Below are 20,864 nucleotides of genomic sequence, written 5' to 3'. Positions count from 1 at the left end.
TTGATCTGTGTGTCTGTTTTTGTGCCAGTACCATGCCGTTTTGGTTACTATGGGTTTGGAGTATAATTTGAAATTGGACAGTGTGATACCTCCAGCTTTATTCTTTTTTCTCAGGAATCCTTTGGCTATTCAGGGTCTTTTGTTGTTCCATATAGATTTTAGGATTCTTTGTTCTATTTGTGTAAAAAATGTTGTTGGAACTTTGATAGGGATTGCGTTGAACCTATAGATTGCTTTAGGAAGTATGGACATTTTAACAATGTTAATTCTTCCAATCCAAGAGCACAGAATATCTTTCCATTTCTTTGTGTCCTCTTCGATTTCTTTCAACAATGTTTTATAGTTTTCAGTGTACAGATCTTTCACCTCTTTCGTTAAGTTTATTCCTAGGTATTTTATTCTTTTTGTTGCAATTGTAAATGGGATTGTATTCTTAATTTCTCTTTCTGCTACTTCGTTGTTAGCGTATAGAAATGCAACGGATTTTTGTACATTGATTTTGTATCCCGCAACTTGACTGTATTCCTTTATTATTTCTAGAAGTTTTTTAGTGGACTCTAGAGTTTTCTAGATATAAAATCATGTCGTCTGCAAAGAGTGACAGTTTCACTTCTTCTTTTCTAATGTGGATCCCTTTTATTTCTTTTTCTTGCCTGATAGCTCTGGCTAGGACTTCCAATACTATGTTAAATAAGAGTGTTGACAGTGGGCATCCTTGTCTGGTTCCTGTTCTTAGAGAGATAGCTTTCAGGTTTTCTCCATTGAGAATGATATTTGCTGTGGGTTTGTCATATATGGCCTATATTATGTTGAGGTATTTTCCTTCTATACCCAATTTATTTAGAGTTTTTATCATAAACGGATGCTGTATCTTGTCAAATGCTTTCTCTGCATCTATTGAGATGATCATGTGATTTTTGTTCTTCATTTTGTTAATGTAGTGTATCACATTGATAGATTTGCGGATGTTGAACCATCCCTGCATCCCCGGAATGAAACCCACTTGATCATGATGTATGATCTTTTTAATGTATTGTTGTATTCGATTTGCTAGTATTTTGTTGAGGATTTTTGCATTGATGTTCATCAGTGATATTGGCCTGTAATTTTCTTTTTTTGTGTTGTCCTTGTCTGGTTTTGGTATCAGGATAATGTTTGCTTCATAGAAGGAGTTAGGAAGCCTCCCCTCCTCTTCAATTTTTTGGAAGAGTTTGACAAGGATAGGTATTAAGTCTTCTTTGAATGTTTGGCAGAATTCACCAGGGAAGCCATCTGGTCCTGGACTTTTATTTTTTGGGAGATTTTTAATTGCTGTTTCGATCTCCTTACTGGTGATTGGTCTATTCAAATTTTCTACATCTTCTTGGTCCAGTTTTGGAAGGTTGTATGTTTCTAAGAATTTATCCATTTCTTCTAGATTATCCAATTTGTTGGCGTATAGCTTTTCATAGTATTCTCTTATTATCTTTTGTATTTCTGAGGTGTCCGTTGTAATCTCTCCTCTTTCGTTTCTGATTTTATTTATTTGAGCCTACTTTCTTTTTTTCTTGGTGAGTCTAGCTAAAGGTTTGTCAATTTTGTTTATCTTTTCGAAGAACCGGCTCTTGGTTTCATTAATTTTTTCTATTGTTTTTTTAGTCTCTATTTCATTTATTTCTGCTCTGATTTTTATTATTTCCTTCCTTCTGCTGATTTGGGGCTTTGTTTGTTGTTCTTTTTCCAGTATCTTTAGGTGCACTTTTAGATTGTCTATTTGGGATTTTTCTTCTTTGTTGAGGTAGGCCTGAATTGCTATAAACGTCCCTCGTAGAAGCGCTTTTGCTGTATCCCACAGATTTTGGCATGTCATGTTTTCATTTTCATTTGTCTCCAGGAATTTTTTTATTTATTCTTTGATTTCTTCATTGACCCAATCATTGTTCGATAGCATTTTGTTCAATCTCCACATTTTTGTGGCTTTTCTGGTTTTCTTTCTGTAGTTGATTTCCAGTTTCATACCTTTGTGGTCAGAAAAGATGCATGGTATTATTTCGATCTTCTTAAATTTATTGAGACTTGTTTTGTGGCCTAATATGTGATCAATCCTGGAGAATGTTCCGTGGGCATTTGAAAAGAATGTGTATTCTGTGGTTTTTGGATGGAATGTTCTGTATATATCTACTAAGTCCATCTGGTCTAATGTGTCCTTTAAGGCGAGTGTCTCCTTATTGATCTTCTGTTTGGATGATCTATCCATTGGTGTAAGTGGAGTGTTAAAGTCCCCTACTATTATTGTGTTACTCTCTATTTCTCCTCTTATGCCTGTTAATAATTGCTTTATATATTTAGGTGTTCCTATGTTGGGTGCGTAGATATTTACAAGTGTTATATTTTCTTGTTGGATTGTTCCCTTTATCATTATGTATTGCCCGTCTTTGTCTCTTATTACAGTTTTTGATTTAAAGTCTATTTTGTCTGATATAAGTATTGCTACCCCCGCTTTCTTTTCTTTGCCATTTGCATGGAATATCTTTTTCCATCCTTTCACTTTCAGTTTGTGCGTGTCTGCAGGTCTGAAGTGTGTCTCTTGTATGCAGCATATACATGGATCTTGTTTTTTTATCCAGTTAGCCACCCTATGGCATTTGATTGGAACATTTAATCCATTGACATTTAAAGTAGCTATTGATAAATATGTATTTATTGCCATTTTGTCACTTTTTCTTTTTTTGGGGTGTTTTAGTAGTTCTTCTCAGTTCCTTTCTTTTTCTCTTGCTCTCTTCACTTGTGGTTTGATGGCTATCTTTAGTAATATGTTTGATTTCTTTTGTCTTACTTTTTTTCCTGCTTGTTATAGGTTTCTGATTTGTGGTTACCATGAGGATCCCTTTTAATATACTATGCATATAACAGTCTATATTGAGTAGACAGACTCTTTAGCTTGACCTCTTTCTAAAAGCTCTACTTTTCACTCCCCTCCTCCCACATTATATGTTTTTCACATCATATATAGTCTTTTGTTTAGTGTGTGTATATCCATTACCCTCCTATCATTGAAACAGGTGCTTTTAGTACATTTGTCTTTTAACCTTCATATTACCTTCACAGGTAGTTGTTCTGCTGCCTTTACTATACTTTTACCTTACAAGTGATTTTATTGCCTATTTTCTCTTGTTGTTGTTTTGGGTTTTTTTGATAATTTTTTTTCTTTTATCTCTATTTGTGGTCATTACTTTCCCACTTAAATAAGTCCCTTCAGCATTCATTGTAGAACTGGTTTCTTGGTGACAAACTCCTTTAATTTTTGCTTGTCTGGGAAGCTCTTTATCTCTCCTTCCATTCTGAATGACAGCCTTGATGGATAGAGTATTCTTGGTTGTAGGTTTTTTCCTTTTAGCACTTCAAATATGTTGTGCCATTCTCTTCTCGCTTGTAGGGTCTCGGCTGAGAAGTCTGCTGGCAGCCTGAGGGGCTTCCCTTTATATGTCCCTTGTGGCCTTTCTCTTGCTGTTTTTAGGATTCTCTCTTTCTCTTTAATTTTAGACATTTTGATTATAATATGTCTTGGTGTGGGCCTCTTTGGGCTTCTCTTGTTTGGAGCTCTCTGTGCTTCCTAAACTTGGATGTCTGTTTCCTTCTTCAGGTGAGGAAAATTTTCCTCTGTTATTTTGACAAATAAATTTTCTGCCCCTTTGTCTCTCTCTTCTCCTTCTGGATCCCCTATAATCCTAATGTTAGCACGCTTGATATTGTCCCAGAGTTCCCTTACACTGCTCTCATTCTGTCTAATTCTTTTTTCTCTTTTCTGTTCTGCTTGGGTGATTTCCTCTAGTCTTTCGTCTAGCTTGCTGATCCATTCTTCTGCTTCCTCTACTCTGCTATTGACTCCCTCTATTGAATTTCTCATTTCAAGTATTGTGTTCTTCATTTCTGATTGGTTCTTTTTTATATCTTCCAATTCTTTGCTGATATGCTCACTGTGTTCATCCATTCTTCTCTGCATATCTGTGAGCATCCTCATTATATTTTGTTTGAATTCCTTGTCAAGGAGGTCGCTAGTTTCTGTTTCACTTAGTTCTTTTTCTGGTGTTTTGTAGTGTTCCCCTGCTTGGAAAGTATTCCTTTGCCTCCTCATTATGCCTCTTTCTCTGTGTTATTTTCTTTGTACTAGGTGAGTCAGCTATGTCTCCTGATCTTAGAGAAGTGGCCTTATGTATGAGATGCCTTATGAAGCCCAGCAGTGTGCTTCCCTCTCATCACCAGACCATAAGAACCAGGAGTGACCCCTTTGTGGGCTACTTGTGTTCTTCTGCTGTGTCAGGGTTGCTCCCACTGCAGGTACCCAGGGAGTCTGATCTTTCCTTCCCTGGCCATCTGTTTGTAAATCTGGTTTGGAGGGGCCTCAGCACTGTTGGCTACAAAGTCTATTAGCACACTCTTATTGCAAATGTCCTCTTAATTGGGTTGGTACTCAGTGTAGCTGGTTGCTAGGCTCAGGGGCGCACAGCTGTGATAGGCCAACAAGGCTGATGTCAGTTCTCTTAGGAGTGCAGCTGAGAGGGGCTGGCCTTTGGCATGGAGGCACTCAGTTGTTTCAGGCTTTGGAAGGTGGGGCTGATCCTTTTTATGGCTATTTGTGAAGCACAAGTCTTCTGCCACTGATAAGCCTCACCCCCCTCTGGACCACATACACTGTCAACACAGTCCTGGTCCGTGCGCACTTCTCAAACCCTGGAGCGTTCCCCACCGCCACACTACAAAGGCCCCCACCCCTGCCCCAATGCCCCCCACAGTTCACCTGGTCCTCACACAGACCCTGCCCCACAGAGGCAGACACCCTTGCCTGCCTGTAGAGGATCAAGGCACTCAGTCAATGCAGGCTGAAAAGTAGCCTGAGGGCTTGCTGTTAGGTGGGGCCAGTCCCTAGGGTGGGTTGCCTGCCCTGGCTGAACTGGATTAAATCTGTGCTCTAGTGGGTGTGGCAGACCCCTGGGCTAACAGCACAAAGGACGCACCTCAATGACCCCCACTGGTGTCCTTATCAGCAGTCCTGGACCAGCTCAGAACAACGGCCCCCACCAATGTCTCAGTCTCTGGAGAGGATCCTCCTCTCACCAAGATGCCCCCAGAGCCCACCAGGTGAGTCTTGTTTCACCAAAGGACAGTCAGCCTTCTCTCTGGTGATTTTAGGTTGCTGCAATGAGTGAGTTTGTGCGTGGACCCTTTAAGACCTGGATCTTTTTGGCTTTCGGCTGATAGCTTTTCTGGGGTGTCCTCGCTGCAGTTAATAGCCAGCAAAGCCAGACAGTAGGATGCCCATCTCAGTTGGGCTGAGTCCGAAGGATGGTTATAGCAGTATTGCCCCCGCTGCAGACCTCACTCCTCCAGGGAGGGCTGCGTACCTTAGATTGGCTCCTGCCTGGCCAACTGAGAAGCTCCGCTGCTCCCAAAGGTGGCTTTTTTCCTCTCTGGCCAGAGTTACTGCCTCTTCTGCTTTTGTCAGGACTGTCCCTTGTCGTGGGGGTTCTTTTTATCCAGTTTTCAGTTTTCAATCCAGGGTGATTCTTCGCAAAATTGTTGTAACCTGGTTGTGTTCATGGGAGGAGGCGAGTTCAACGTCTGCTCACAGGGCCATCTTGACGAGAACTCCATACTCTCATTTTTAAAAGAGAGTGCAATATGACATCATGTTTTGTGCAGCTCAGCGAGGCAAGCCCTGCAATTTAGACCTCACAAAAACTCAACGTTAGTAGCAGTCATTCTGATTTTTCTGGTACTGCGAGCCATCAAAATTTATAATTCAATAAAGAAAGAAAATACTAGGACAGCACTATTTATGTGGAGCTAGGGTGATAATTATAAAAATAAACTCAAGCCAGATCTTTCTGGAAAATAAAACAGTACTACCTGGACGTTCAAAGGCCCAATCTGAGAGACAATAGAGATGTAGGAAGTTGTTTGTGCCTCTTCCAAAGCCAAGGTGCTGTTGAGCTAATGTGAACAGGACTATGAGGAAAGTTTCAGGTTAGAAAAGAGCAGACTCAGAAGGCATGCTGATGTTGCAACACCACCTGCAGGCTAGAGAGCCTGCTTCCATTTCTCCAAGGCTTTAGTGACAAAGCTGATAACTCAGACCAGAAGGCGAGAAAGCCCTTGAGCAGAGTGGTGGAGGGAAGAAGATATAGTGAAAACTCTCTACAAAGTGTTATTGTCAGATTTTCACTCTGTTCTCATTTTGTTACAAAGTTTCTTTTGATCCTGGGAGAAAGGGATTTGGCTTCAAAGCCACTTGAGTAGAGGAAAGCAATTTTGTAGAAGAGATGAGAAGTGCCATGCTTTAATTCAGATTCCTGCTTCATCATCCATGTCTCAGGGTAACTGGTGAGGGTCATCTCAGGCCCTGCCCACCATGTGTTGAGGGGCTTAGGAACCTGTCATAGACACTGGGATGTGCTGCCCACGTCCACCTTCAGGAAAGACTTATTGCCCTGCCACTGGGAGTACTGTTACTGGATGGTCTCCATCTGTCTGCCCCATCAGGGCTGCCTCAGCTGCAAACAAACACCTGGGCAAGGTCACATCCTCCCCAGAGGGGTCCAAATACAATAACCAACTGAGTCCAGAGTGTAAAGGCTGAGCCATTTTGGCACAAGGAAGTTCATCTCTGATGGGTTTTTCTAGCTCCAGCAGTCTCCATGGGGTTGTTTTAGACTCTTGTCAGGTATGCACCAAATCTCTCTCCTCTTCTGCCTGCTCCTGCTTCCTTCCCCTCCCATTCAGAGGTATGATTCCCAAGGGTTCCCTCTAAAATACATCCTGCCCTTTTAACTCCATCTCACAGCCTGCTTGTCTAGAACCCAACCTGAGACAGAATCACGTAGATTTATTGTACAACACACACAAACACATTTTTTAAATCAAAGCAATTTTCTTAAGCAAAATTTATTTTGTATTCTCCCCAAGGATAATCCCAAGAATTATCCATAAAATAATGCCTCTTCCCCTCCTACTTTCTCCTCAGAAACACTCTTTAAAGCCAAATAGAGTTTGCATTGTTTTGATTCATACCCTTTTGGAGTTCCTGTCCCTCAAGCCAGGATGGACACTCCCTGCCCTGATCTACCTGGCAGACTCCTCTTCATTGAAGGCAGAGATTTTTGGTGATTCAGATGAACTATCTTCTCACAGGGAGTGTATTATCCACCCCTGCCTCCACCTCTATGAGCAGACCCATTGTGATGCGTCCTGATGACCTGATTATTGCCACTCTCCCCTCTAGTGGTTTATTGTGGCAAATATAGCGTCTAATTTATCTTTGTATCCTTGAGCCTAGTGCAGGTTCTCTGCTATATTTAGCATTCAATAAATGTCCAGTGAATTAATGAAAGTGAATGAATGCAGAGTTCCAAATGCTGGCCCTTCCACCAGTAGCATTATGGTTTTATGCAAGTTATTTCTGAGTCTCAGTTATTCCTTCTGCCCACTAAACTTACTATCAATAACTCAAAAATCAGTTGTAAAACTTGAATATGGCAATGGATGTTTCCTTCTCCCACTTGGAATTTCCTATTCACATTTATTAAATAAGAGTTGCAAGCAAAAAACCATTTCAAATGGAAAAGGGTTTGTTTCCCCAGCTCAGTAGGATAATGAGGCACTCCTTTGCCTGGAAATTTAGGAGATTTGACATTTAAAGGACACATTCAATTGGAATAATAGCTCCCAGGAGAGGGATCGTGCCCCACACTGTGATTTGCACAAATCAGCAAAAGTGTCCCCACGTGATAGTATATCTGATGTATGAATGCCTCAAAAGTTGGCATAGGGCCTTTATAAAAGGGGAAATTACAACTGCCCTTGTCTTAGCAACCAACTCCAAAGGTAAAAGGACTTTCAAAATCACATTTTCGCATTGTTGTATGGTACACACAAGCTTGCTTTGGAAGTGTTTATTGTTGGATTCATATTTTAGTTGCTATTATTTTCCCTGTACTCTGGTTGATGAAGATGAACTTTCTTACGGAGAATCCCATAAGACCTGGTAGTGACGGTATGTGCTCAGACAAGAGATGGACCCTCCATTTGTGATTCAAGGATACTATAAGTTTCATGAAGTAAATTGAAAGCTAACAACATCCATCACACATTTGCAGTGCCAGGTGAGCAGTCATGGTCCTCAGCTACTGCCTTCCTCTTGGTCTGTGCTCTGAACAAAGCAGCAAAACACCAAACCATGTTCCATACATTTTAATTCAAACAATTTTCTTAAGCTAACTTTATTCTTTATTCTCCTGGTTATCAGCCTCCTCCTTTCTTACTTCCTTGTCCAAAAGACTGTTTAAAGGCCAGTAGGTTCTCAGAGTGGCGTTTGCATCATTTTGCTGGATTTGGGAGGAGGTGTTGCAGGTTGTCTGATCCAGCCCTTCCAATTGTCACAGTGTCCTTCTTTCTCTTTTTTCTCACATCCTTGTTTTGACACAATTCATTTAATAAATACTTTCTGAGGCCATACTCTGTTATCAGCCCTGGGCTAGGCAATGGGGAAGCGAAAATGAATAAGACCTGTTCACTATTTAAGGAGTATAGACTAGGAGGAAGAGAGACTAAGATAGGCCCTTTATAATGTGGCATATGGGGTTTATATCCAAGGGGGAAGAGCAGGGCAAAGGGGATGTGGCTCGAGTTCCAGACTCTCTGTCTTATACATTGTGTGATGATTCCCTGCCTCTCTCTTCCTTATCTCATGGAAATAAGGTTAACATGTGTCTCAGTTCAGTCTCTAAGGGAATCTGTCCTTAGAAGGCAATCTGGGATGTGTGTGCACACTTGGTGTGTAGAAAGCATCTCTCTCACTTGGTTTAGCCAGTCACTACTTATTCAGGTTTCTGGGAGAACAACTGAAGCCCAAATGTCCAAACCTCAGGGAGACCAATACTTTCCTCCTTCACTGCCCATGTAGGTGCCTACAACTGGCCACTTCCTACAGAAGCCTCAGGACCTTATATTCCCTGAACCTGCTACATCTACACTGCAACGGAGCCTTGCTTTAAGCTCAGGTGTGTCTTAAAATAGTGCAATGGTACTCCTCTCAACAACAGGGTCAGATATCCTTCGCTTTCCATTCCCCATCCTATCCTCCAAACTCTTTTTTATCAGGGATCCTTCCCTCCCCGCCTTTCATCCTCATATCCCTTCCCAGAGAAATTAATTCATCAAACATATAGGGGTTAGGACTGAAGGCCAGATTTAGGTATAGGCTCACTAACTGCTCACCTACCTGATCTTGAATAAGAAATAGTTCCCACTAGAGGAGCCCCAATCTAGAAGCTATAGTGGAGGGCAGTGGATGGATTATATATATGTGAGTTTCCATTTCTTTTGACAATACCTCCAGTATCCTGGGGCCCCTTATATCTACAGCTTTCCCGTTCCTCCAGAGCATGCTGTCTAATGTGTTAGCTCTGGTTCCATCATTTTTTGTCCATTTGTCTACTCACCCTCATTTTTTCTCCTCCCTTCTCTTCAGCAAAGCTTCCTTGCTTCCTTCCTCTTATTCCTGAAGGCCATTTAACTTCCGTGGGTGCCTGTATTCTCAGGAGCAAAATGTAGATGATAATGTGTCCAGTCTGCTTCATATTTATAAAAGGCGGAAAGCCTTGTAAATATTTTTTTATTATTATTATTAATATAACTTGTTCCAGTCATTGTGCATTGTGGGATCAAAACCTTTCCATCACAGTTTTATGCTTTCTAATAATAAGCACCACCATTTTAACTAATACTGTTAGTATGTGTTAAACATAATCTTCAAAAAGGTAATATCATGCGTCTTGGGAAAATAGAAAATGAACATGAATCAGAGATTTTCTTTAACTCATTATTTAATGAGGAAGCCAATAAGATTCTATGACCAGTTCAGAGAGCATCTGAAAAGCTAGGATAGGTACAGGTAATTTAATAAGAATAAAAACATTAGGATAAAACCGGCTTAAATAAAAAAACTATTGTTCAACAAGCCATCTTCGGAGTTACCTGTTATACTGGAAAGAAATTATTTGCCTCTCTATGGGTTAAATATCATCTATGATTTTTGCCTTATTCCCAAGTTTTGGCTAATTTTTCTGACAAGAGAGAGTTGCTACTGACATTTGATGATGTGTCTCTAGTCACACTGCAGCATCATGTCCGAAAAGGAAGCCAGGATGAGAAAGAGTCTCAAAGTGATTACTGCACAAATACATCAAAATGTCTTGACAATGTTAACGGATTGGATTGTGAGAACTGGTTGGCCCTGAATTGCCATTGCTCTATCCTTTTAGTAAATCGTAGTCTCCTTTGTATTTCCGAGTCTCTTGGCTTCACCCATAAAATCACTCTGAGCCACGTGAGACTATTAGGGAAAATTCTTAAAGCTCATAATTACAGGTTTTTACTGTATCTACTTTTTTTTTCAATGAGTCTGTCGTTCAGCTGCTAGGGGAATGTCTGTTCTTGGCAATGCCATCCTGGAGAAAAACTAATCGGAAGATTGCCAGGGGCGCTGGCATCCAGTAAATCCTGACACTACTGCCAGCTGGGCAATGACTTGGCCAGGCAGCCTGTCTGGAAGATGAAGGTAGATCCTCCAGTTGATTCTAGGGAAGAAGTCTGTATAGTATCTCCTATCCAGTTGCTCTCGCAAGGAGGGTGGCAATCCCTCCTCTTTCTCAGGAGTCTTCTGTAACTCTTCTCCTTTAAGGCTGTTTATGATAGTGATCTTATCAGTGATTTTTCATCTTCAAAAACATTGGGAGAAGGAGCATTGTGAGGTGTAACTTGGCTTTGATCTTTGTGAGTTGGGAGATGGTCCTTTTATTCAAATTGCTCTTGTGGTTCTTCTGGACTCTGTGATTAGGAGCAAGGGGACTTTCCTGCCCCATCATCTTGGTGTTCTTTCAGGAGTACCTCCAAGGGATGTGCAAAGCAATAATTCAGAGGATTCTGTGGCGAGACTCTTGGATCACTAAATTAGTGACCTTGAACTGCAGTGGGATTATTTCCCTGTTGCTCCACATTAGCAACAGAAATGAAGGCACAATTCAAGTGCTTGCTTGTATCTTTGCCTCCTCATGAATTGTAGATAATAACCAAATAGAGATTTCCATAGAATGCACACATAGGACTCTGTCTGGGCAACATGTTGTGCCCTGACACCATTCTTCTCAAAAGAAGGCAAATATTTATTTTTGGCCTGTAGTCTTGGAAAAAACAATCTCTGTGCAGAAAACCCAAGAAACAAGATGAATATTCCATACACACTCCAACCCACACACAGACACAAACCTGCCGATGCTGGGAAAGTCATTCCATAATATTCACATACCACAAGGATTCATAAAGGGTTTTACAGATATACAAAATTCTGTAGTAAGGAGTTTCTTTTGAAACTTGATAAATAAATTATTTCTTAAATGACTTTTAGAAAAAGGAGACCAACAGCATTATGCACAATATACATAATAAATAAAAAGATTTATTTTAATTGTATAATCAATACACAAATAGGTGTTCACTATAAAATTATTCAATAATACATCTTAGTACTCTTCTTAGAGGTAACTGTTATTAGCACAGCATGTGACTTTCCAGACGTCATTTGAGGTACTTACATCCATCGAAGTCCCCTTAGGAAACACTGTACAATATTATTATTTGTGGATATATTTACACAAACAATATACATGTATGTATTATGCTACAGCTTGTTGCTGTTTTATTGTTTGTTTTTGTTTGCTTTTTTTACTTAACGTATACTGTGGGAAATTCATCATGTCAATATAAATTGTACATTATTTTAAACTACTATATAGTATTTTACCTAATATTTTTAGGGGTTTTTTGTTGTATTATTTTGCTTGTTGTTACTTTTATGTCTTGTATGAGTCTGGAATTTGCTTAAGGTTTTGAGTTAGGATTGTGTGGTTCCTCTTTTACCTAGTTGCTTACAACTCCAATACATATTGTAATGTATAAAATCTCTCTATCAAAAGCATGTGTTTCTGGATTTCCTACTTTGCTTCATTTATATAGTTTTTTTTCAAGCATTGCAACAATGTCACACACAGAGTATATTTTAATACTGAATAGGACGAGTTTTCCCACACAGACACACACACTTTACTCCTTTTCTTAAGACTGTGTTAAATATTCTCAATCATCTTCTTTTCTTTATGGATTTTAAAATTAGCTTTTCGTGTCCTATGAAAATATTTCTTCTTGGGCTATTGATTGGTATTTTATTGCATTAAAAAGAATAGCTATACATTACTAAATCATACAAAAGCATGTTCTATTTATTTTTTAGGAGCCAAGGTAAAATTTTGTTTTCTTTATATAGACACAGATCTTGATAAGTTATTTTTTAGGTGTTTTGCTACTTTTGTTGTTAAATAGGATTTTTTTTCTTGCTATTACATGTTCTAATTGGTCATTGCTATATAGGACAATTATTGATTTTTAGTATTGTTATTTATATCCATCCATATTCTTATACTTTCATTTTAATTGTAATAATTTGTTATTATTTTGGAAGGAGATTTTATAGGTATGCAACTATACTATGTGTGCAAATAATGAAGTATATTTAGGACTATATATAAAGCTAAGTTAAATATGTCTGGGTATAATTATCCTCCTTGCACCATTTGGGATATTTACTTAAAAATGTGGAATAAGGCCAATGATATTAATACCTTAATGGCTCTTGATACATCTTGCTGAATTATTTTTCAAAAATTTTTCACAACATTGTTTTTTAGCAAACAAACAAGGAAATAATTTCAATCTATTGTTAACTGAATCTAAGTTATCAACAAACTCTTTTGCAGTTTTTTGAGGAGGTTTGGTATTCTGTTTAGGGTGCCGCAATTTGTAGTGAAGCTTAAATCAGAAGATGCCTCTGAAGAACAATATATAGAAGGTGCTTTATAAGAATGTAGTTTGAGTTCAAATTGACTATTACTGTCATTCTTTTATCTTTTGGACATCCAGTTAGTATCATATGTGCTATTTCATAATATGTGTTTATTGATTCATGAGCAAGAAATCACTCTATCTGGCAAAACTTAACTAGATGTGTGCCTTGCCCTAAATGAAATCACATTTTGGAATTAAAGTCTTTAAGATTTCCTGCTGGTACCAAGATTCTGCCAGTTGACGGGGCTGAACAAAAACAGCAGATAACTGATGGTTAGTGTATTTCTTTTTATTTGTCATGTATACGCTAAACCTGTTGCCACTTTGGAATTTGAAATCTAGGTGGTAAATGCATCTGTACTTCAGTGGGCTATTGACTTTAGGCAAAGTAGTTCATATAGAAAACAGTTACTCCAAGTTCGAGGACAAAAAAAAAAAAAGAAAGACAGGGAAGTAGTGCTACACTGCTTATTTTTGTGAAACAGCAGACTGACTTGACACATGCAGTGTTGTTCTAGGAAAAAGGTGCTGCACAAAGGATTTTTCCTTGAGTAATTGTGGGAAAGAGAGCAGGCACACGTGAGAGAATAGAAGCTCTTGCACTTGAGTTCAGAAAATGCACAAGGAATTGAAATGTTTCTCTGGAAGCAATGAGCATTTGTCGAGCTGACACATGGAGGTTTTCTGAGACAGGCTTAGAATAATGATAGTAACATTTTTAAGAGTTGATTCATCCACAGTCCAAGGAAACATCATCATAATGAACATGCTTGATATCAAGGGCCAACTGAAGAGTTTCATACAAAATTGCTTCTCGCTAGGCCAGCCAACAAATGGTGTCAGTTGTCAAGAAGAGTGATAAGAAAGCCAAGAAGATAAATGTGTATGTCTATATTACTACTTGATGAAAGAAACTAAGTAAGAGACCAGAGGAAGAAAGTAGAATCACCTAGTTGTAGTACTGACCCAAACTCACTAATCAAATAGTTCATTTTAGGATTTTAGGGCTTTGAAGGGCAAGAGATGCCAGTCTGACTTCTGGCTCTGCCACCTAAGTCTGATTTTTGACTCTGACCAGAGTAATCTCTCTGACACTGTTTCCTCAACTATGTAATGTGAATAATATGAAGAATACCTTCTTTCTCATTGAGTTTTCAATGAGATAATTATAAAGTCTTTAGCATACAAAAAATATTTTTTTAATTGAAGTATAATCAACATACAATATTGTGTTCATTTCAGGTTTGTAGACATTGTCTACATTACGAAATGGTCACCATGACAAGTCTAGTAACCATCTGTCACCACAAGTATTTGAAAATGTTTTATTATTATTTTTTTTAGGATTAGGGGCACCAACCTAATTCTCAGTTTGCAGATGAAGTAGGAACTTCAAAATAAATGATTTTCAGTTGCTTTAAGAATAATGGTACATTTTGTTGTTGTGGTTCCTCCAAACTTACAGTAAACTCTAGACAAGATGCACACAAATAGAGAGAAAAGTATGTGAGAGCAGCACTTGAAAATCAAATACCTGCAAGGGCCAGAATGGTAACATGAATGAATGAAGTGGTCCTGGTTGAGAGTGTAGCCCAGTCGAGAGTACATGTCTTCTTAAAGGAACTGACCCCAGGGCCACTGAGCTGTGTCAGGCAGGAAAGCAGGCTCATTGTTAACAGACCATCTGAAGTTTCAGTGGAAGACTTACTAGAAGTTTTAAAATATTTCCTGTTTATAAAAAAATTGATGACTAATTAAAATAAATACTGGATAGGCAGAAAATATGTGACTAAGGAATGTATGTATATGAGTGCAGGTGTGTGGGTGTGGGTGCAGGTGTGTGTATGTGCATGTGATTACAGAGTAGGGTGAGCAGTGGAGTGCGTGGGGGAGGTAACATACCACGTAATCACAAAGTACATGAAGAGGTCTGAAGTCAAGGTGGACAATGGGGCATTGAGGAGGTGTTAATAGTTCAGAATGCCTGGTGCACTGACACTGCAGCAGGGAATATGAGAGGAGGACCATGGAGAAATAAGTGGAGGCCAGATCTTTCATTCTATCCCAGCTGTGTTAAGAATTTGAGCTTACTCCTCAGGACAATGACTAGTCTCTGAAGGGCATCAAACAGGAATGGCAGAATCAAATGTTCACGTTTGGTTGATCTCTCTGATTACAAAATGATGAAAGAGCCAGAGTTGAGGATAGGAAGATCATTTAGAAGGTTGTTGCAGGGATTCAAGTGGGGCTGAGGAGGATTGCTCTAAGACCAGTGGTTCTGGGTGTGGAAAGAAGCAGGTGGATCCAGAGATATCTGGGAGAGCAAATCCACATAAAGAAAAAGAAACCTAACGTCTAGTGTTTCTCCCTTGTAAAGAATAAAAAGCAGTCAGGTGGAAACTGAAATTTAGTTCACTGCGCAGTTTAGTTCATAGTTCATCATGTCATCGTGTTTTGTCAGAATCTGAGATTTGAAATGATCCCCTTGTTTGGGGTCATTCTCACCATAATCTATATGTCTCAAACCTCAAGGACACATTGCTGCCAGAGAAACCGCCCCAGCCACCACCGTCTCCATTTATAAACATGTTGACTAAGTCACACACAAGAAAATGCGCAATAGATCTTGCATTCTCCCCTCTGCTAGAAGAAAAATGCCACTAACAAGATATATGAAGAATTATTCAAATCCACCACAGGGAGTGACTACAAAATAAGGGAAAAAATAAAACAAAACATTTGACTACATAAATCCTCCCCTCCTTATTCTACGCAATCTCTAGGAAAGAAATAATGAACCTTCCTCTATTATCTGCTTGTATTTATAATTGATTTATCTTGTGGTTAAAAGGAGATTTACTCACTAAAATTGAGACAGACAGGAGAATGCAATTTTGGTTTGACCTCCTGGCTTGCTCACGTATCACTTATCAGAGCAGAAAATACAATGGCGTTTTATCATTAGTTCAGAATAAGAGATTAAATTAATCCTTTAGGAATGTTCTGTCTCAGTCTTTAGATGCCTCCGGTGACTGCCTTACATATATTTATGGGTCTGATGACCTGATGTGATTCAGGGGAGGCAGAATCCTCCCTACTCCCACCGTATACTCCCACCATCTTCATATCCAATTATTTTCTTATCCATCCTGCCAGGCTGGCTAATAACAGAAATTCTTTAGGTTAAGTATTCATTTCTTTAACTTGAAGCTTTTTTCCTGTTTAACGTCTATATTTTTTTTTTATTAATGTTATGATAGATTACAACCTTGTGAGATTTCAGTTGTACATTTTTGTTAGTCATGTTGTGGATACACCACCTCCCCCTCTGTGCCCTCCCCCCACCCCCCCTTTTCCCTGGTAACCACCGATCAGATCTCCTTATCAATATACTAACTTCCACCTATGAGTGGAGTCATATAGAGTTCGTCTTTCTCTGACTGGCTTATTTCGCTTAACATAATACCCTCGAGGTCCATCCACGTTGTTGTGAATGGGCCATTTTTGTCTTTTTTTATGGCTGAGTAGTATTCCATTGTGTATATATACCACATCTTCTTTATCCAATCATCAGTTTCTGGGCATGTAGGCTGGTTCCACGTCTTGACTATTGTAAATAATGCTGCGATGAACATAGGGGTGCAACGGACTCTTGAGATTTCTGATTTCAGGTTCTTAGGATAGATACCCAGTAATGGGATGGCTGGGTCATAGGGTATTTCTATTTTTAACTTTTTGAGAAATCTCCATACTGTTTTCCATAGTGGCTGTACCAGTTTGCATTCCCACCAACAGCGTATGAGGGTTCCTTTTTCTCCACATCCTCTCCAACATTTGTCACTCTTGGTTTTGGATGTTTTTGCCAATCTAATGGGTGTAAGGTGATATCTTAGTGTAGTTTTGATTTGCATTTCCCTGATGATTAGCGATGATGAACATTTTTTCATGTGTCTATTGGCCATATTCATATCTTCTTTTGAGAAATGTCTGTTCATGTCCTCTGCCCATTTTTTGATCGGGTTGTTTGTTGTTTTGTTGCTAATCAGTGTGAGTTCTTTGTATATTATGGAGATTAACCCTTTGTCAGATAAGTGGCTTGTAAATATTTTTTCCCAATTAGTGAGCTGTTTTTTTGTTTCAATCCTGTTTTCCCTTGCCTTGAAGAAGCTCTTTAGTCTGATGAAGTCCCATTTGTTTATTCTTTCTATTGTTTCCCTCAACTGAGGAGTTACAGTGTCCGAAAAGATTCTTTTGAAACTGATGCCAAAGAGTGTACTGCCTATATTCTCTTCCAAAAGACTTATTGTCTCAGGCCTAATCTTTAGGTCTTTGATCCATTTTGAGTTTATTTTGGTGTGTGGTGAAAAAGACTGGTCAATTTTCAATCTTTTGCATGTGGCTGTCCAGTTTTCCCAGCACCATTTGTTGAAGAGACTTTCTTTTCTCCATTGTAGGCCCTCTGCTCCTTTGTCGAAGATTAGCTGTCCATAGATGTGTGGTTTTATCTCTGGGCTTTCAATTCTGTTCCATTGATCTGTGGACCTGTTTTTGTACCAGTACCATGCTGTTTTGATCACTGTAGCTTTGTAGTATGTTTTGAAATCGGGGATTAACGTCTATATTTTTGATCTGAGACAACAGATTTGGAATTAACATCTGTATCCACCTTGGTGATATATACTTGGTGATATATACTTGGTGGTATATACTTTGACCTGTTCATTTGCTAGACCAAGATTTAATAAAGTTGCAGCATGTGGGACTAGAAATGAATGAGGTTCAGAAAAGAGAGATGACATATACAGAAAGTAAATGACAAGTCAGTCCTGCCCTTGTCTTCTAATGCACTTTCTCCTCCTCTCCATTAGTACACCTGTAGACCTTGAAGAACTGAGTGTGTCCTCCATTTATCCATGACTGTAGATTTGAGCCCAAAGCACTGGCTTTGGAATAGAATTTGTGTGCTTTAATGCAGGGCGGATTTGTGTCTTCTCTGGGCTCTTCCAGAACTCCCAACACCAAATAAATATCTGCTGATGGGATTTAGCTTAATTTCTTGGTTTGTTGTCTCTCAGTACACATTTTTTTGATATCAGAGGTTTAGGCTGGTAGAATCTCAGATTTCAGTAGTAAAAAAATATTCTGTCACTTTGAATCGACTCTGTTTTTGAATAATTTGCAATGAGCACTGCAAATCTCTCTGAAATCTTGAGGCTGTACCTTCAGCAGAAAGTTGGGTTACAATCCTCTTCTGTATTCCAGAAGGAGAAATTTGACTTCCAAAGAATAATGTGAATGTAATCTCTAGAATCAATGAGCGTATATATATATTAGCAACCTACTGGTTCTAGCCATTCTGAAGGCTCGAGAGGAGAGATAGCAAAGAGCAGTGGTTCAGGGTATAATGTATTCCATAATCTTAGCTAAGCCTTACTATAAACACATTAAATAGACCTGCTCTTATTTTACAGATCAAGTAGCTGATGCTTAGGATATTCAATGGTCAATATGGCTAATTGGGTTGTGAGGTAGAGTTTGACTCCATGTCTGTCTGGTCCTAAAGTCCACCTGCTTTCTAGTACATTGCAGTGTGCTGCAAAAGCTTTACAAAATTTGTTGAAGTTTTCTAACTTGATGCACATAACAGCTTGCTTCTAACTTTGCCAGAAGGGGCAGTATCACTCTGTGCATTCTACTTCAGATAAACGTCTGCTGTAGACCAAGAACAGTTTTATTTCATGTGAAAGAAACATGGCCACCTGAAGTTTCTATCTTAAACATGTAATGTGCAGGATTCCACATAAATTATCGTCTTTTTTATTTTTTTGTGATGAGGAAGATTCACACTAAGTTAATATCTGTTACGAATGTTCTTTTTGCTTGAGGAAGATTCACTCTGAGCTAACACCTGTGACAATCTTCCTCTATTTTGTATGTGAGTCGCCACCAACGAGTGGTATGGGTCCACGCCCTGGGAACTGAACCTGGGCTGCCAAAGTGGAGTGCGCTGAACTCAATCACTAGGCCATGGTGCTGGCCCCTATAGTCTTTTTTTAGTTTTCTTGGAGTGGAGAGGTGGGTTTTCCAGCCTGGAAAGACATGCAATTTTCCCAGGCTCTTTGAATTCCTAATTCTCACTGGAAACTTTAATGGAAAAGTCCAACAGAGCATGACAATAGAACAATAGTTAACTGTTACTAATGTTGATAGTAAACCTAAAAAATTTGAACCCTATAGTCTCTTAGGTTTTTTCTTTTCTTTTTCACCATGTAGGGGGAACATCATCAAGACAGAAGGGCTTCCTGGGTTGCATACGTTCCTTACACTTGAATGGGCAGAAACTTGACCTGGAAGAAAGGGCAAAGGTCACGTCTGGAGTCCGGCCAGGATGCCCAGGCCATTGCAGCAGTTACGGCAGTATCTGCCACAACGGGGGCCAGTGTGTGGAGAAGCACAGTGGATACTTCTGCGACTGCACCAATTCACCATATGAAGGGCCCTTTTGCAAAAAAGGTACAGTAGGAGCTTCTGCTTTTCCACCGTGATGTGTTGTAGGCATACAGGCAGTGGTCGGTTGTAGGATACCTATGCCCTGAGTAATCCCTCAGTTCCCCTATGTTTAGACACTCTGTATGGTTCCTCGACATAACATACATTCACTATCACTGTGTGTGGACTCTGGCAGCATGGTTCATCTGGGTGGATGGTAACAGGGCCACATGCTCTCTGTGGCTGAAAGTCAGCTGAGTACTGTGAGAGGTGAACTCTCATTCCTGTTCTATCAGAGGGATAATGGCGGGGTGCAGTAACCTTTCCAGTTCCATTGTTCTGTCCACAAATACAATAAAAAATATTGTAGAATCTATCCCTGGAGGAACCTTAGAGTCCCTTAAGCCATCTTAAATCATGTTTACAATAGAGGGAGTGTGCATAAGTTAGTAAAATCAATATCAAGTATCTAATAAAATTTACGTATCACGCAGGTGACATGAGTGGCATGACTGAGGCTTTAAAAGCTCTGCCTGGAGATTCACATTTAGTTCATCGGGGCCTGAAAATGGAACACAAGGGTCAAAATTCCTGCTCCAGGGCCTTTCCACATCTCCTCCTAATTTTATGAATTCATTGCATTGACAAATGCAAAGCTAACCATGAAGGATATATATGTTGGACAAGGAATGATTGTCAGTGTGTAAATTCTTTAGATAAATTCAAGATAACTCTACAAACTATAAAATCTCACTATTCAGTATAAATAAGTAGCATTTTTCAAATAGAGGGGCAAAAGATTTGGTCTCCTATAAATCTTGGCAGAATTTTAAAGCTTATTTTATTGATGGAAAAAAGTTTGTTGAGCAAATAATGTAAGCAATATTTCAAAAGCAGCATTTAAACTATTAAAATAAAATGTTTTAAACTCTTTGAAACACCATTTACATACCAACAATTATGGCAATTGTAAATAATTTCCATCAATTCGTTAAAGCACATTTCCCAAGCACCTCTACCAAGCAATGCTTTATTTAGTCCAACTTTCTGTTGAAACTTAAAAACAGTAGAGAAAAAAGCTCTTAGTGTTCTCTGTGAAGGCCTCTGTAATTTAAGCTCTTAGTTCCTTTGCATTGTCCTCCCAAATTAGTTTGAATTACTTACCTGTTATTCCTGGGAAGCATTGTGCTCCTTGGGAGAAAATTAATGGTACAAATTTTGGGGCCAACAGAGTGTTGGGCCCTGCCTGGGAGCTTGAAATAAAGTTGGTCCCATCCCAGTAGGCTCTTAACGTGAGCTAAGACAAGGAAAGTGCTACTGGTTTGTCACACTGGGGATGTCTCTGAATAACTTTCCCTGAAAAATTGATGCTACCCTGAGACTGGGCCCACATGCTAGAAGCAGCAAATGCAGGATAAACACTACCAGGCCCAGTCAGTAAA

At 39.3% G+C, this 20,864-nt stretch overlaps 1 protein-coding gene across 1 annotated transcript in view; it reads left to right on the top strand.

Annotated features, from left to right (window-relative positions):
- CNTNAP5 (contactin associated protein family member 5) overlaps window positions 1–20,864 on the top strand; it is a 765,902-nt gene that overhangs the window by 645,365 nt on the left and 99,673 nt on the right. Inside the window, exon 18 of the mRNA XM_046657745.1 lies at window positions 19,207–19,446. Within this exon, the coding sequence (XP_046513701.1) occupies window positions 19,207–19,446 (240 nt within the window). The remainder of the gene's footprint in view (window positions 1–19,206; window positions 19,447–20,864) is intronic.

Source organism: Equus quagga, chromosome 4, assembly GCF_021613505.1.
Source record: "Equus quagga isolate Etosha38 chromosome 4, UCLA_HA_Equagga_1.0, whole genome shotgun sequence".
In the NCBI taxonomy this organism is placed as follows: Eukaryota; Metazoa; Chordata; class Mammalia; order Perissodactyla; family Equidae; genus Equus; species Equus quagga.
This window is presented reverse-complemented; position numbering and strand designations above follow the sequence as displayed.